Source organism: Mus pahari, chromosome 16, assembly GCF_900095145.1.
Source record: "Mus pahari chromosome 16, PAHARI_EIJ_v1.1, whole genome shotgun sequence".
Classification (NCBI taxonomy): Eukaryota; Metazoa; Chordata; class Mammalia; order Rodentia; family Muridae; genus Mus; species Mus pahari.
In genome coordinates this window covers 17,807,619-17,823,681 of record NC_034605.1, presented here as the reverse complement: position 1 = coordinate 17,823,681, position 16,063 = coordinate 17,807,619, and the positions used below count along the sequence as shown (strand labels likewise).

At 41.3% G+C, this 16,063-nt stretch overlaps 1 protein-coding gene across 3 annotated transcripts in view; it reads right to left on the bottom strand.

The window, feature by feature from the left end:
• Nucleotides 1–16,063, bottom strand: part of B3galnt2 (beta-1,3-N-acetylgalactosaminyltransferase 2) — a 42,608-nt gene that overhangs the window by 3,087 nt on the left and 23,458 nt on the right. For all 3 annotated transcript variants that reach the window (XM_029547405.1, XM_029547404.1, XM_029547406.1), the window contains 7 exons: nucleotides 13,837–13,932; nucleotides 8,237–8,347; nucleotides 5,093–5,171; nucleotides 4,389–4,572; nucleotides 1,844–1,969; nucleotides 1,121–1,280; nucleotides 607–663 (listed from right to left, as the gene is read on the bottom strand). In XM_029547405.1, the coding sequence (XP_029403265.1) occupies nucleotides 607–663; nucleotides 1,121–1,280; nucleotides 1,844–1,969; nucleotides 4,389–4,572; nucleotides 5,093–5,171; nucleotides 8,237–8,347; nucleotides 13,837–13,932 (813 nt within the window). The remainder of the gene's footprint in view (nucleotides 1–606; nucleotides 664–1,120; nucleotides 1,281–1,843; nucleotides 1,970–4,388; nucleotides 4,573–5,092; nucleotides 5,172–8,236; nucleotides 8,348–13,836; nucleotides 13,933–16,063) is intronic.

Below are 16,063 nucleotides of genomic sequence, written 5' to 3'. Positions count from 1 at the left end.
TGATTTGCTAAGAAGCTGAGTGTGATGTAGCAGAAGGACTCAAGCTTATTCTTGTCCTGCTGAGGGGGTGAGTGTGGACGTGTGGCTCTGAATGACAGACACTGCATGTCCTGTTTTCTGTAGCTTCTACAGCCAGAGTAGACGATGCAAGAATCCAGAAATCGATACAACAAATGAGGCAAAAATCTTGTTCCTCCCAGCCCGTTTTCCTACCTTCCATCTTAGTCTTTTCACACACATTCTGCCTCCACACCACTAGGTCCTTAGAAATAAAATTCTAGGTAAAGTCTGCTGTCAGAAAAGTTGAGAGGTCTTCTCACTGTCATGTGCCAGAAACTCAAGTCAACAGATTCTAAATTGTAAAACTATAAGGAATTTTTGATCAAATATAAAGACCTAATTATTCTCTGAGGGTAAGGAACTTTAATTTATAGCATTTCTTTTTGGTTTTAAACATAGATATTATGAGGAATAATGAGGTAGAGTGTCACAACTTAACAATCATAGCTGGGACACCAGAAGCCTTTTACTCCCTGTGCCCAAGGGTTGGATATTCACTTGCACACCTACACGAGCCCCGAGACCAGAACTCCCAGACCTGCTTACCTGGTATCTTTTAGGTCCTATGGCTGCCATCCAAATGCCCATGCTGACATCTTCACCCTACTCAGGATCAAATGCAAACTTCTTAATGTCTTTGTAACAAAAGGTGATATGTAGAGCTAGCCACCCCAGATGTGTACGTATGAGCCAGAGATGAGAGACAGGAAGCACACAGCAAACAAGCCCTTTCTTCATATACTTTACATCAACACACTGGGCATACTTGGTCCCTGACTCTATAACCAAGCCAGGAGAAAGAAAGCACTTTAGCTTCTTTCTTATGAGAAGAAGTGTTTACATTCCTCTACAGAATACATTTCCAAACATAGATTAAAAAGAAGTGAAAGCAGGCTCGAATAAAATATTGGAATAGTTATCGTGGCTCAAGTCTGAGAAGTGTCAGGTAAATGTCCCTAATCTTTAGGGAGTAACTCCTACAGACAAAGGACAACCACGCTAAGCTGGCTCTGCTTCAGGGACATCTCAGGACACTGGACTGGATGAATGATCTTGTTACCTGATAGGTCTTTAACCTTCCGGAGTTGCCTGCCAGCCAGTCAACGATATCCTTGGAGATCACATACCCTGACCCACATGCAAAGGCAGGGTAAGCCGGGCTTGGGTATTCCAGCTCCTGCCATTTTCCTGTTCTGTCCACTGCCCAATTCAACCTGAAACTGAGATGTTAACAATGGTGGCTTCTCTATAATGGCTGGCCATATCCTTCTACTAGCCGACTTAGATCACTACCAAAGAGATGACCAGGAAAAAGATTCTTGCAGCCTAAGGAAAGGAATTATTTACCCAATGGTAGTTTATATAAATTAGATAAGCTCAGTTTCTGAATGGAAGCTAAGAGAAGCCCACCCTGTGTTTCAGGACATACTTAAATGAAACCACACCCACCAAACCATCAATCCTGCAGTGGTCCTAAGTAGCAAAGACAATGGCCGAGGAAATGTGTCATACGTGATTCTAACCAAAAACAAAACAAAAGCAAATAGGATACAACAGCTTCAGGAGACCATGCGCTTCTAAAACAAAAGCCACAACTTTGACTCCTGGTTAATAAACCTGAGATTTTTCAATAAAATAAACAAAATTCCCTCAGATTACAGTGATAACATATTAATCCAGAAGAGTATAATCAATAAATTTCTTAACATTTTTTGTGTAAAAGTAACTTTCATTCTAAATTAATCACACTTAGGCAGGCATTGGTGGTCCATGTTTCACTTACTTTCCCCACCAAAAATTAGGCCCATCTAGATTCTTCTGAGCAATTCTATTAAACACAGCTTCTAAGTCTATATAACAGTCGTCATCTGTCTTGAGCAGCAAATCGAAGCTGGTGGATTCCACAGTCCTGTTGACAGAAAAAGAAATATGCAAGTCCAATCAGCTATAGAAGCACACAACACTACACCTGTATAGCTGTGCACCTTCAGTGTCTTACCCTACACACAGAACACTATCACTGTGACCATCAACTGCACTTGGTCCTCACTTGATCAACTGGGATCACAGAAGAATGAGAAGAAAGTCCGACTGAAGTAGAATATCCATTCTAACAAGGGCTTCCCAGTCATTCTCCACATCAGTTGCAAGGCCTGTCACCTGTACCCTGCCCCACGTGTGCCTAGTTACAAAGCTGATCATGGACAGGTATCAGACCTGAAGCTCTCACTTAGAACACTGAACGAAATGTGTGATGAAACGGGCCAGGGGTGGTGGGAAGCAGATCCAAGAGCTCTGAATTCTAGGTTAGTCAAAATACTGAGTGAAACTGACGGTCACAAAACTTCTTTTTTAAAAAACTGAGTATATTATGGGTTAAAACATGACTTATACAGTGCAAACATATTTGTCTTTGAAACCAATTTCCAGCATTTCAATTATTATAAACAACCAACCCTCTGTAAGAACTTCATTTCTCTAGACACCAAAACTTCATGACATCAAGGCAAAGCCAAGCTCCCTCCCTGGCAGTCCCTGCACAACACATCTGTTTGTAAGTACATACTTGTAAAGGGACCAGCCAGAACTTACTATATAGACTGAGCTGGCCTCAAACTTATAAAATCCACCCGCCTCTGCAGTGATGGGAATAAAGGTGTGCACCACCAAACTTAGTCATTAAGTTATTTTTAACAGTATAACAGATACATAGTGTTTGCCAATCAGAAATATGCTTTTGTTTTATAAGATGCTTAGATCACTGGTGGGTGACTGCTGAGTAAATAAGGTCAAATAATTAAACACTGATTTAAAACGTGGCTGGTGCCACTCGTACCCTCCTACCAGTAGAACACTAGTCCTCTTTTGTGTCCCCAGGGTTTCCTACACAAAACATGCTGAAAAACAGATGGTAGGTGGTAATGTGGGCTATGAGACAGATCTAAAAACAGCTCTGCTGAGGTTTGACAACACTAAAGAGGGAGGCAGAAAACAATGGGAGAGGTATGTAAGGAGCAGGAGGAGGAAAACTGAAGGTAGTCCCTGTGCTAAGTTCAATTTCACACCTGGGAAAGATCTCTGTTAGAAATTCTAGCGCCCCCTCCTCACCTCAATCTTAAGTCCCGACTTCCCAATCCTGAAACTCCTCATAGTGGCATGTACACTAGGAATTATGAGTGCTGGGATTTTACATGCACCACAACCACCTGCTCATGATAGGCTCCTATTACAGTCCTGGTATTCCAGACTCAACTGCCTTCTACCAAAATAATAACTAGATAATGTTACCTTCAGCAAACTAACCATCTATAGATTATGACTCCAAGAAAACATATCCCCTGTACACATGCCCTTGTGACCTTCCCACCCAAGAAGGGCAATGAAGAAAGGTCTGATGAGTGTTTCCAATAAATAAGGTTTCCAAATAAGGAAGAACTGTGAAAGGGCAGTCACACATACTCCAGGGAGTTAGTCAGTACTTCAGCCATGTGAGAGAGCAAGCTGCTCCTCAGAAAGTCCGCAGAGCCACAAGCAGCTACCAACTCTGATTGGGACAACATGATTGTCACAGACATAGGATACAGCCAAGACAGAGAACCGCTGCAGGCCCAACAAGTTAGGAGAGTTAATCTCACTCAGCAACTACTAGAGTTTGTAAACCACACAAGTAGGGTTGTCTTTCAGAGCCTTGCCATGTGAAAACTGGCCTTCATGTTCTAGGAGCCTTCTGTCTCAGCCTCTGTGCAGCTGCACAAAACTCATGTACCCACTCACTGCATCTATCTAAATGCAAGGAATCTGGAAGCTCCTGGAGTAGAGACTGGACATGGAAGGTGGATATTTAATTGAGAAGAATTCAGACTAGTAACTTAGTGTGAACATAATTAGGGAATGGGGGTAGATAGGTAGGAAAAAAGCTAAAAAGGGACCATTTCCAGTGCTAGGCTGAGACACCTGAAGTATGTAGGAATGAATCCAAGGGAATTAATTCGAACTATCCTGGTACTCAAGTACATACAGCTTACAACAGTATGTAACCCTAGTTCCAGAGGATCTAATGCCTTCTTTTGGCCTCCCAAGGCACTTATGCTTACATAACAGACATACATTTGAATAATTAAAACATATAAATAAAAATATAAAAATAAAGTTTTTATTACATAAAATAGAATGTATATCTTATAAAATATAAGAAAAAACTTAAAACTAAATTTTTTTAAAGATCCAGGATGTAACAGATTGCATTTCAGGTGATGAGTATTTTAAGTTTTGAAATCTCAGTGGTTCGATGATGTTTCATAAACCTACCGCACATACGTACAACCTACCATCTGTAGAAGGTCAGTAATTTGGCAGGGACATTCCGGTAAGTGTCCACAACATCCACGAAGACAATGTCATCATAGACACCGCTTTCCTCCTGCAGTAAGGCATCTTCCACTTGCAGATCCTGTAGATGATCTGCAAGTCTCTGGGGCCGAGAATAAAGGCTTCGTAGTAGTGCATCACCTTCTGAAAAGGAAAAACTGACTACTGAAGAAAAACATTACTGCACACTCTGAACCCAGAACGTGAAATGCTACCAGAGTTCCTTCCCCAGGAAAGCTAATGGAGCACACATCCATTAGGGTCTACAGGTAGGGCAGAGTTACAGCTCAGGAAAGCCTACTCGAGATGTGATAATACATGTGACCTTACATGGGTATTTCTCTGCAACACAGTTTCTTATGTTGGTAAACAACAAAACTAGAACCAACAGAAAGAGTTCAACTATGTTTTACTTGCATAAAAGAATGTATTAATTTGAAAAGTAAGCTTTTTGGCCTTGTTTTGGAGACAGGGTGCTGCCACACTGCTCAGGGTGGCTTTGAAGTCATAATCTTCCTACAGTCTCTTAAGTATCAGCATTTCAGGTTTATGTTGTTGTACCTAGCACAATAAGGAACTTTTAACATGACAAGATGACCTTTCACAGTTAAATTATAAATCAAGGTTAACTACATTGAATTTGCTTTTGCACTGGCCAACTTACCCTGAACAGTGTAGATAAAGCCACCTGCAACTCCCTCCACACCTTCCATGAATTCATGAGGCAGTGCCCCTTCACCAGCCTGAAAGGAATGAAAACAGAAGTGTTCAGGCATTTCCTGACTAACAGAGAATGTGTTACAAAATGCAGAGCAGAACCAGCAGATGCCCCAAGGTGCCTGCCCTACAGCAGATACTAATACCATGGATTTTTTAAAATTTTTTTTTACTTTATGTACACAGATATTTTGTATGCATATATGGTCACCACCTGCATGCAGTGCAGTGCCACAGGAGGTCAGAAGAGGGTCAACTACTATTAACTACTATTTCAGCACCAAGTTTGCCTGCCTGCTGCTGCTAGGCTCCATACCATGGTGGTCCTGAACTCTAACCACTGGGAACTGCAAGCCCCAAATTAAACACTTTTATTTATAAGATGCCTTGGTCTTCTCTTATCACACAACAGAAAGATAGTGAAGATGAGCAGCTAGTGCTCTGAACTACTAAGTCACCCTTTCAGCCCTTCTGCCATGGAGTTAAAGCATCAGGATGACTCTAGCCCAGTGCTTAGGAGTCCAACTTAAATAAATGTTCTTAAAGTCACAAAAACAAGAGTACAAAACCAATTGAATTTATATCTAACCCTATCACTTTAAAAACATTAAAAATTATCTTTTTTTTTTCATGAAGATTCTCATGAATTTGATAAGATCTTAGTGTACTTGAGAATTCTGGGAGCATGCGGAGAAAAGCTTCTTTAAATCATCATCTGTTCCCGTCAGATGGAGACGAACTCCCTACTGCTGCTCAAGACTTAACTGTGCCACCAGTCCTGCCCCTTAGAGGCGCCTGCCTCAGTTACCTCCTCACGAGTTCCCCCACCCATCGACTCCTGCCTCCTCTAGGTTGTGCTTCAATATGGCTGCCTTCCAGAGCTCTCCTCCAGCCTGGGGCTGAGGCTAACTGTCAAAAGCAGTCATCAGCACTGTCACAGTATTTCCTATACAGACTCCTTTTGTCAGAAGGGACACACCATTTTAAGGCCACCAGAGAGTATTCTGAGGTCACTGTGAATAAAATGTGTTTATGTTCTCTTTGGTTTTGGCTTGTTTAGAACTTAACAATACTCTAGTACTCATTGTGTTCTGGTTTGAGGTCTGTTGTTGTGATAAGCACTCTAACTAAAAGCACCTTGCATGAGAAAACTGTTTACACGTCCAGGTCACACCCATCGTTGAAAGAAGTCACGGCAGGAACTAAGGCATGTACTTAGAGGCAGGCCTTGCTAACTACTGCATGCAGCATTCTCTCTAACCCAGAAACCCAGTCACAGCTAAGGGAACACAGCAGACGTCAGGGGGGAGGAGTGCTGCTAGACAGTTCACTCACAGGCCATGCTTAGCTGGCTTCCTTATACAGTCCAGGGCCACTTGTCCGGAAAACAGAGCCATCCACAGTGCAGTGGCACACTTTATCAATTAAAAATCAAGACAGTCCCTACAGACATGCCCACGGGCCACAGGCCACAGACTTTCTCTGGTGACTCTGAGCTGTACCAAATTGACAGTTAAACAGCTAACTAGGACTCTTGTTTATTAACTTTTCTCAGAGGTCCCAGCCTAACTTTAAATATTCCTGACATCACCACTTACTGGCAGGGAACAGACGTGGTGAAATACCTCCTGCTCTGGGGTCTCCACCAAGTCCCCCTTCCCTTCTTCAGTTAGCTGAATGTTTAAGCTGTCTCTGACCCTGCACAACTCTCTTTCCTCCCAAGCAGATCATTAGTCTTTATATTTGAACTTAGTCTTCAACTCAGAAGGAAACATTTCCTTAGTATAACAAACTCAAATATTAAGGAATTTTAGAATACCCTAGATATTTTTTAAGTTTCACAAATAGAAGGTGGCATGGTAACTAAGGCACCTATCTTAATAATAAAAGAAAAAGTTATGATTCCATTCTATAAAATTCCTATCTTATATAAGTAATGGGTAAAATACTGTTCATGATCTACAAGGCTAAGACTATAATTATGTGACTTTGTGGGTCTATGTGTTTAATAGTTACTTTTGTTGTAAACATTTTAAAATTACGTTAATTTATTTGTGCATATGTATGTACATGGGCGTTCTCACTGAGTTTAGGTCATCATATGCCTTTACCTTCTAAGGCATCTTGTAAGCCTCTGACTTATTTCCTCCCTGAACTATGGGCCTGTGATGGAATAACTGTGCCTGCCTTTCAGTGGGTATGCAAGAAATGCTTTCTGAATAAATAATAAATGACATGACACTCAAAACCAGGAATGATTTCATGTTAGTGGCACTAATACTCAAGAGATTATTGAACTTCTGCATTTAAATGCCAGTGCCTTCCTATTCGTTACACTAACTACCAACAAGGATAGCAAAGTTGTCTGTAACATCTCCACAACATGCCTCTTGCTTACTAAAAATCTGTCTATGCCCTTACCATGCTACATTTGAAAAATGTACCTGAGAAAAATCTGGCTAAATGACAAATATGATTCAGAAACTCCAGAGTTGTTCAAAATTAAACAAAAGCAAGCATTCTCTTTCACTCTCTTTATAAAGACAGCATGACAGCCCTGAACTCTGGGCTAAAGTAATCTTCCAGCTTTAGCTTGATAAGGAGCTGGGAACACAGGGTTAGGACATTGTGCCTAGCTTAATATTTTGGTAAATAGTATTTTAACATTTTGCTATCAAGGTAAAGCAGCCAACTTTGGAGGAAATGTTTCTTTTCTTCCTTTCTTACTCTGTACCAAGCTGGTCTCAAATTCAGGGCAATTCTCTCCTTCAGCCTCCTTGCGTGCTGAGAACACGGGTATAAACTACTGTACTAAACCATTAACAAGTATTCTAAAAAATGCTCACTAAAATGTTGAGGAATAAAATATCATTACCTTAAAATGTATCAACCTTAAGGCAAAATTCCATTATTAATACTGGAGTTACAGGAACACACAACTCAAGCCCTGCACCTTCACTGCAAGGACCCAGGAACACTTACAGGTGTGTATACTTGAAAACCCTGTCTGAAACTGCCTGGGAGAAGAGGAAATTCTAATCCATATAGAGCAGTTAATGTTTTTAACCAAGGCAAACAAAGCGCAACTTACTGCGAGGACTCTGAGGACACCCCCTCCATCATTCACTGTCACTCTGTGCAGGTTTCTGGACACGAGGCCATGGAGATCTTGACTTTCCCACACAATTGTACCTTCAAAGCTCTTTTGGGGAAAAATGATAGTGAATCTTTGGTTTTAAGAAAGTATTTACATGAAACTCTAAAAAAAAAGTCATCTCCTCTGTCCCAAACACACCAGTTAAAAATTTAAGCCACAACTTGAACNCTGTATTGTTAGCATGGTAGTATATCTAAAACTCATCACAACAGGGCTATGGTGTTTACAGATACTGCCTGGCTGTTCTGCTGTGCCAATTTCCAGATGTTGCTGCAACCGTTAAAGCTATTCTTTCCAATGTGGGTGTAACGTGCTACTTGATTTACAGCTGTTGTCTGCTGATAGACGCTTGATAGAAATCAAATGACTACTGTAACATAGGAATGTTTTGGTATAAATGTCTCTTTTCCCCAATACTTTATTTAAGATAAATTCTCAGAGGTGAAATTACTGGGCAAAAGTACGTTTATGTGTTTATTTTGGTACATACTGAAATTGCCTTTGAATAGTTATTTTTATTACTTTAAGGTCATTAGCAAAAGATGAGAATGCCAACTTCATGGGACTGTCTCTTCTATAAAACTTAGGAAAAAGTAAAAGGTGCTAGTTATTGTGATAGATCTTTATATGTGACTAACACTTGCCAAGCCATGGTTCACTATACACTGAACATCAGAAATGGAAACAGTATAGCTACTATCTTTAAATACTACCAACATTTGGCCATAGAATCACTAATGAAAAAAAATGCATTTTGGAAGAAATTGAGGTTCAGAAAGAACTTTAGATCACCACAAAAGTAACAAATCTTGAAGGAGTTCAGGTCAGAAAAGTGGGAGTCAACAACACAACACCTTCAGCATCATAAGCAGGCTGAGGAGGGTAACAGCTAAGGTAGGCCAGATGCTTCTCTGTCCACCATGGAGCTATGAACCCTATCCTTTGCTTAGAAGTCGGGGAAGACTGGAGGTTGTCAGCAGTGGCCAAGGCTGGTAGGAAAGAACTCGCTGTTGTGGTAAGACAGAACAACACAGGTTCCCAGGGAACTACCTAGAGGTTGAACTATAATTCCTCTTCTACATAAGAAATCACATTCCATGTCTTAAGAGTGAAGTTTAAGTAGTGACCTTGATACCCTCCAACAATCTGCCACTGGCAACCACACAAAATCTAAGTGGCAATGTAACAATATGAAGGAGAAACAGATTCTGTTATAAAGTGCCTGGTCACATATCTCCTGGATGAAATATCACTTCAAAATTCTCAATTTTCTATTGGTATGATCAAATTCAATGTCCAAATCAAGTACTATCCCAAGTCATGTCGTTTTCATGCACCCATCTCCTGTACTCTCTTCTCTAACACCAGTAAAATGTGGAAGACCTGAGAACAGTTGGACAAGTCAGAATGGACAGGACTTAGGTCTAAGATCTGGTTTAGGTGGTTTAAGAAAATCTTAGATCCAAGCTTGAAAGCATAGGCAATGAAAATGGTTGGAAGGAAGACAACACCACTTGAACACCCAGGATCAGCTAGCACATCTGGAACTCTCTAAGCACATCTGGGCAGGAATGAATGAAACGGCCTGAGTTTGCCGAGTAAAGCAAAGCAGGTGGCCAAGGGTCAAATTAGTTGATGTGGAGCCACACCAAAGGACAGGTACCTGTGAAACTTCACAGGCCTACAAGGAAGGTGTGGAAACAGACTATATCATTCTCTGTCCCCAATTCAAATGACAGTTGGCATCTGACTTGCTCTTTCCCAGTAGCTTCGTGGCACCCAATTCCATCTAATGTATAACTGGGCCAGATCATCTCCATAGATGTCTACTGGTGCAAAAGACCTAGATGTCCTCTGAAGCTGATGAGGTGGGGCTGCAGCAAGCACTCTTCCCATCCCCATCCAAATCACAGCTGGCTGCTGCATCTCACACACACCCTTCGATTTTCTATTACAGGTTTCATAAAACCAGGAGACTTCTAATCCAAAACAATTACTGGCAACTCTGTTTGAAGACCATGAAAACTACTGACTTGGAAAAAAAAATCATTTATCTCACAAAATAGTAAAAGTTACTATTAAGCCCTTCCACATGATAATTATTTTATCTATTACTTCTAATCCATAACAACATAGGAGCTGGCTAAAGCATATAAACAGTAACAACTGCTTGTGAACTAGAGAAATAACTCAAGACTCACTTTTCAAAACAAAGCAAGCATAAGTGTCCATCGAACTCACAGGAGTGTGCCTAGTGACTCAGCTGCGCGACAAGTCTGCTTTCTACTAAAACAGCTTTAGATTTCAAGTGCTTGTTAAGAAAAATATACAATTAGAGAAAGAACTACTTTAAACACATAGTAGTTTTCACTTAACTTGGCTTTCTCAGAGGTTTACTGTTCAGTGGGCAGGCCACAGGATGAACACTTTACAAAAGAACACAATGTGAGAAGCTGTGCTGATGTGCTACTCCAGCTATCTATCGCATAAGTATGGCTTGACAGTAATGACATGAGATCATCTATCTACTTCTCCTACAGATGCATTACACCAAGGGTTACTCTCACTTCTCATCAGCATGTCCACTAGGTTCCATTAGATTTGAGGTAGGGGAAAAAAAACAAAAAAACAAGCCATGTATACAAGACAGATTTCAACAAAGAGAGAACTGCACATGGTATGAACTTAATGTCTAGAGTTCTAGAGATTTATTATTTTTTATAAAGCTAATATGCATCTATTATAGCCTTTTAGAAAATATATGAAATAAAAATCCCACATTAATAAACAATTCACTTTTCTTAGTATTTTTCAAAAGTAATGAATTATCTGGTATATTTACCTTAAAGATGAAAAGGGAAGTAAGGCATTTAGGGATGCCAGTTTTAAAAGCTCCTTCCAGGCCAGGCACTCAAGCCTGCAGAGGCAGGCATAATGTAAGATAGGAGACAGCCTACCTTGGGTCTACATTGTAGGTCCCTGGGTAGCTAGTGTTACACAGTGAGACCCTGTCTCAAAACAACAACAAAAACAATCAAACAACTTCCAAGTATGGACAGTTGACGTGGCTTTTGTGGGAGGGAGAATCAGTGATCTCCTTAAGGGTGAAGCCACTGGCAGGTTGAGGACCAGTGAAACATGCTGTGGAGTAGAGACTACACAAATTGGATCCTCTTGATTTATTTAGAAAATTTAAAAAGGGGGGCTAGAATTTGGGTGGTAAGAAGGTAAGGGTGGATCCTGAAGGAATTTGAGTGAATTAATCAAAATAAACTCTCAAATAATTTATAAAACTATTTTTAGTTGTAAAATGTAAGGTAGACAGAACAGTACTCATTTGCTCTTGCTGGTATAGACAGAACTTCTGTTACATTTTTCTAAAAATTAAATTCAAAAAATTAATTCTTTGACAAAAACAACAAACAAATCAACAAAGAGCCTCCAACTAGTGGCACCCCTGACCCCTATCTAAATTTTTACTTTTAAAAACTACAAACCTATAAAAAAGTTAGAGTCAGCATCTGCGAGTGCCTTGTCTCTTAAGTGGCTCGCATTTCCACAGCTATGTCCTCCCCACAGGCCTGTTTGCTGTCCATGTCCTAAACAGAAATGCAGACGCACAATGATGCAGCACTTCTCAAGAGCAATGGTGTTTTGAGGGAAAGTAATGCTTTTTACACACCAAGAAAATGTTTCTATGGGTGATTGAAAGTAGGGGACAGACTATAAACCTGTGATTAACTGAAAGCATTAAAATCTGCTTTCCTCCTTCTGGCCCAACCCCCAGACACTCCTCCCTCAAGAAGCTTCTCAATCTCAACCCTAGTCATTTTGGGACCCACAGTCCAACGTTACAAGCCAGCCTCAGACACTGTTAGGTGTCCCCTGTCCAGCAAGTGGATGACTGACTCACGGGGAACTTTGCTCTGCATATAGACAATGACGGTTGCAGCACATTCTAAGTGGTCCACACGTATAAAACCATAAGTCAGTCCGCCCCCCCCCCCAAGCCCCCTGGACTCCCTAGTGCGGTAACTCTACCTCACAAGAGACACAGTCTGAGAGGGCAGGTACCTTTCACAAGATTGTTTTGATACAGAATTAACATACTGATTTAGTTGGGGTTACTAGTGCTGTGATTAAACACCATGACCAAAGCTAGTTGTGGAGGAAAGAGTTTATTTGGCTTACACTTCCACAGCACTGTTCATCATCAAATGTAGTCAGGACAGGAACTCAAACAGAGCAGGAACATGAAGGCAGTTGCTGATGCAGAGGCCATGGAAGGGTGCTCTTACTAGCTTGCTCCTCATGGCTTGCTCAACCTGCTTTTTTAGTGAACCAAAGGCCACCAGGCCCACAATGGGCTAAGTGTTCCCCTATCAATTACTAAGGAAATATCCCAAAGACTTATTACAGCCCCTATAGAAGCATTTTTTCAATTGAGGCTCCCTCTTCTCTGACAATTCTAGCTTATGTCAAACTGACATAAAACTAACCAGGACGCACAATGTTGTTTCAACTACTTGTGATGCCAAAGGTAAATAACACACTATAAAAATGTGTGACTCAGCTGGGCGTGGTGGTGCACGCCTTTAATCCCAGCACTCGGGAGGCAGAGGCAGGCGGATTTCTGAGTTCGAGCCCAGCCTGGTCCACAAAGTGAGTTCCAGGACAGTCAGGGGCTATACAGAGAAACCCTGTCTCGACCCCCCCCCCCAAAAAAAAAAACAAAAATAAAAAACGTGTGACTCTGCTGTTGCCCTAATAGGAATACCACCATGAAACTGGTGGTTACTGGGGAAGTATTGATGGTCAAGTTTTCACATCTTAATTCAGCTTTGAGATAGCATAACAATCAAGACAGTTTTCAAGGACACACACAGCTGTCCAGACCCCTGACCCCTACTATGGTTCAAGGCACTAAGTTCAGAAGTGGACTCTATGAACAGGTTGGCTCAGACCTGCCTTGCACAGTCCTTAACTACACTGGGGAAACCCTCGGGATGCCACTAGGGCACCTGACAAACTAAAATGGTCTCCAGCATGTAAAATTTAAGAATGCTGTAGAGCAACTCAGAGATGACAAGAATGTTCTCAGACATCACAAGTGTTATTAAAGTTTTACTTAACTTGAAAATACTGCCTATTATCCTATCTGTACCTTATTTTTTCCCCTCTTTTCTTGTTTTAGCTGTCCTAGAACTCTCTCTGTAGACCAGACTGACCTCTCACAAGATCTACCTGCCAGAGTGCTAGAATGAAAAGTGTGCAACATCACACCCAACATGTTTTTGTTCAAATTCTTTAGATAAGTAAAACATCTAACTTACCCAAATGATCTATTGTCCATTAAGACCTAATATGGTAGTCACTAAGACAGAGTTCTCAAGTTAACCATGGCAACAGGCAATACTTTTGTAAAAGTGTGGCTGTGAAACTCTGTTGTTGTAACTGCAAAATGTAGTGGGGGCTTTGTTGGTACTGCTGCTTCCATACTATAGATCCTACACTGGCCTTCACTGCAGCCATACCTCTGGTAAGATGAATTGTTCCACAGGCTTATACCAGAGCTTGTTCACTCGTACGCCACAGCTTGGAGGACTGAATCGGGCAATGAAAAGGGCCTCCTGCAAGGTGGGTAGGGGAGAACAGAAAAGACAAATAGTTTCTGTTATACACCGTATATACAGGATCCCCAGGCGCTCTGCGGCGTTCAGCAAATCCACAGTGCTGCTGATCATGCTCACTGTGGCTTCAACAACTTTCACGGTTTAAAATCTTTTTTTTTTTAATCTATTTTATGTTACAAGTGTAAGCACTTAGACTTCGTAACCACTTACTAAGTCATCTCTCCAGCCCCATCTTTCAGATTTTCTAGTGCTATGCTGCTTGTTTTACAGCACTACGGAGTCAACTGCCAGCCCCTTGTGTCCTAGGTAAGCACTGTGCTATCACAGGCAGCCACACAGCCTCTTTTGAGATAGTGTCTTGCTAAGTTGCTAAGAATACATTTGGTCCTCCTGCCTCAGCTTCCTAAGCAGCTGGGATTGCAAGCTTGAGCGACCAAGCCTGAATGAATCAAAGTTGCTATTAAGATCTCAAATCATCACACCGCCAGGTGTGGTGGCGCACGCCTTTAATCCCAGCACCTGGGAGGCAGAGGCAGGAGGATTTCTAAATTCAAGGCCAGCCTGGTCTACAAAGTGAGTTCCAAGACAGCCAGGACTATACAGAGAAACCCTGTCTTGAAAAACCCAAAAAAAAAAAAAAAAAATCTCAAATATTAAATGTAATTCATATAACCTTTAAAAACCTACCCTGAGCTGGGCGTGGTGGCGCACGCCTTTAATCCCAGCACTCGGGAGGCAGAGGCAGGTGGATTTCTGAGTTCGAGCCCAGCCTGGTCTACAGAGTGAGCTCCAGGACAGCCAGGGCTATACAGAGAAACCCTGTCTTGAAAAAAAAAAAAAAAACAATAAATAAATAAATTAATTAATAAATTAAAAAAAAAAGCTACCCTGGCATGATGGAACCAACATATTGTACTCACCATACATACCCAAGAACACACTGTAAGTTCATAGGTCGCTTTGGAAAACAAACTGCATGGGAATTCTTCAGTAAGAACTTTCAGAAGAGGACTGACCTAAGGACATGCATGCACTGCTTTCTGTGTGCTTTCTTGTTTCTTCAGTCAAATGTTAGGTAAATACTCTACCATTTCTGCTCTTCCATAAAAACAGTTTTTTTTACACTTTTACCAGAGTAATACCTAAATTGCTACAGTCCAATCATTTGATAAAGCTATTTTAACATAACCACAATTATAAATGTGTTCCCTCTCTCTTAAATTTATGTCTATTGACATTAAAAACCAGACATTCTTATTAAAATATTTATGTACTTTATATATATATATATGGATATTTTGTCTGTATGTACATTTGCATACCAGAAAAGGACATCTGATACTGAAAGGAATTGAATTCAAGAAAAGCAAAGAATAGTCAAAAGTATAACATGAGACAAGTAGGGCAATATTAGGAACTTGAGGGCCTAGCTGAAGATCTTACAATAACAAGTCCAGGCATATCCAGGAGAGCCCCTTGTTTGGACATTCCTGAGGATAGGTGGCNCCAAGGATAGACATAAACACAGGAACTGTTTTGGGTTATTTTTTGATTGACTCAGTGGCCATCTGGCAGCCTGGGTCACACTGACCCAGCCAAATGTATGGCCCTGGCCCCCTCCCTGAAATTGTTGATGCTATAACCTGCAAGTATTATTCTACTGACTTGTAATCAAGCCAATTGTGTGAAGCTGTGCCAAGTTCCCCAAAAATTCCCCCAGCCCCCTACCCTCTCCCTACAAAAACCCCTAGCTTTTGAGCCTCAGGGTCGATGCTTCTACCTCTTGTGTGGGGTATGTATCGGCCTGGAGCTCCGCCATTAAACTGCCTCATGCTTTTACAACGAGAAGGTCTCTTGTGTTTCTGGGACACCCTGATTTCCTTGGCGTGGGTCCAACAATACCATGGGATTACAGTTATATGGGATTGTGAGCTACCATGCTGGGAAATGAACTCAGGACCTCTGAAAGAATAGCCAGTGCTCTTAACTGATAAACCTATAAACCAGACATTCTTTAGGTGGAGTAAAATTAGGACAAGTTGGGGGCTGGTGCGATGGCTCAGTGGGTAAGAGCACCCGACTGCTCTTCCAAAGGTCCAGAGTTCAAATCCCAGCAACCACATGGTGG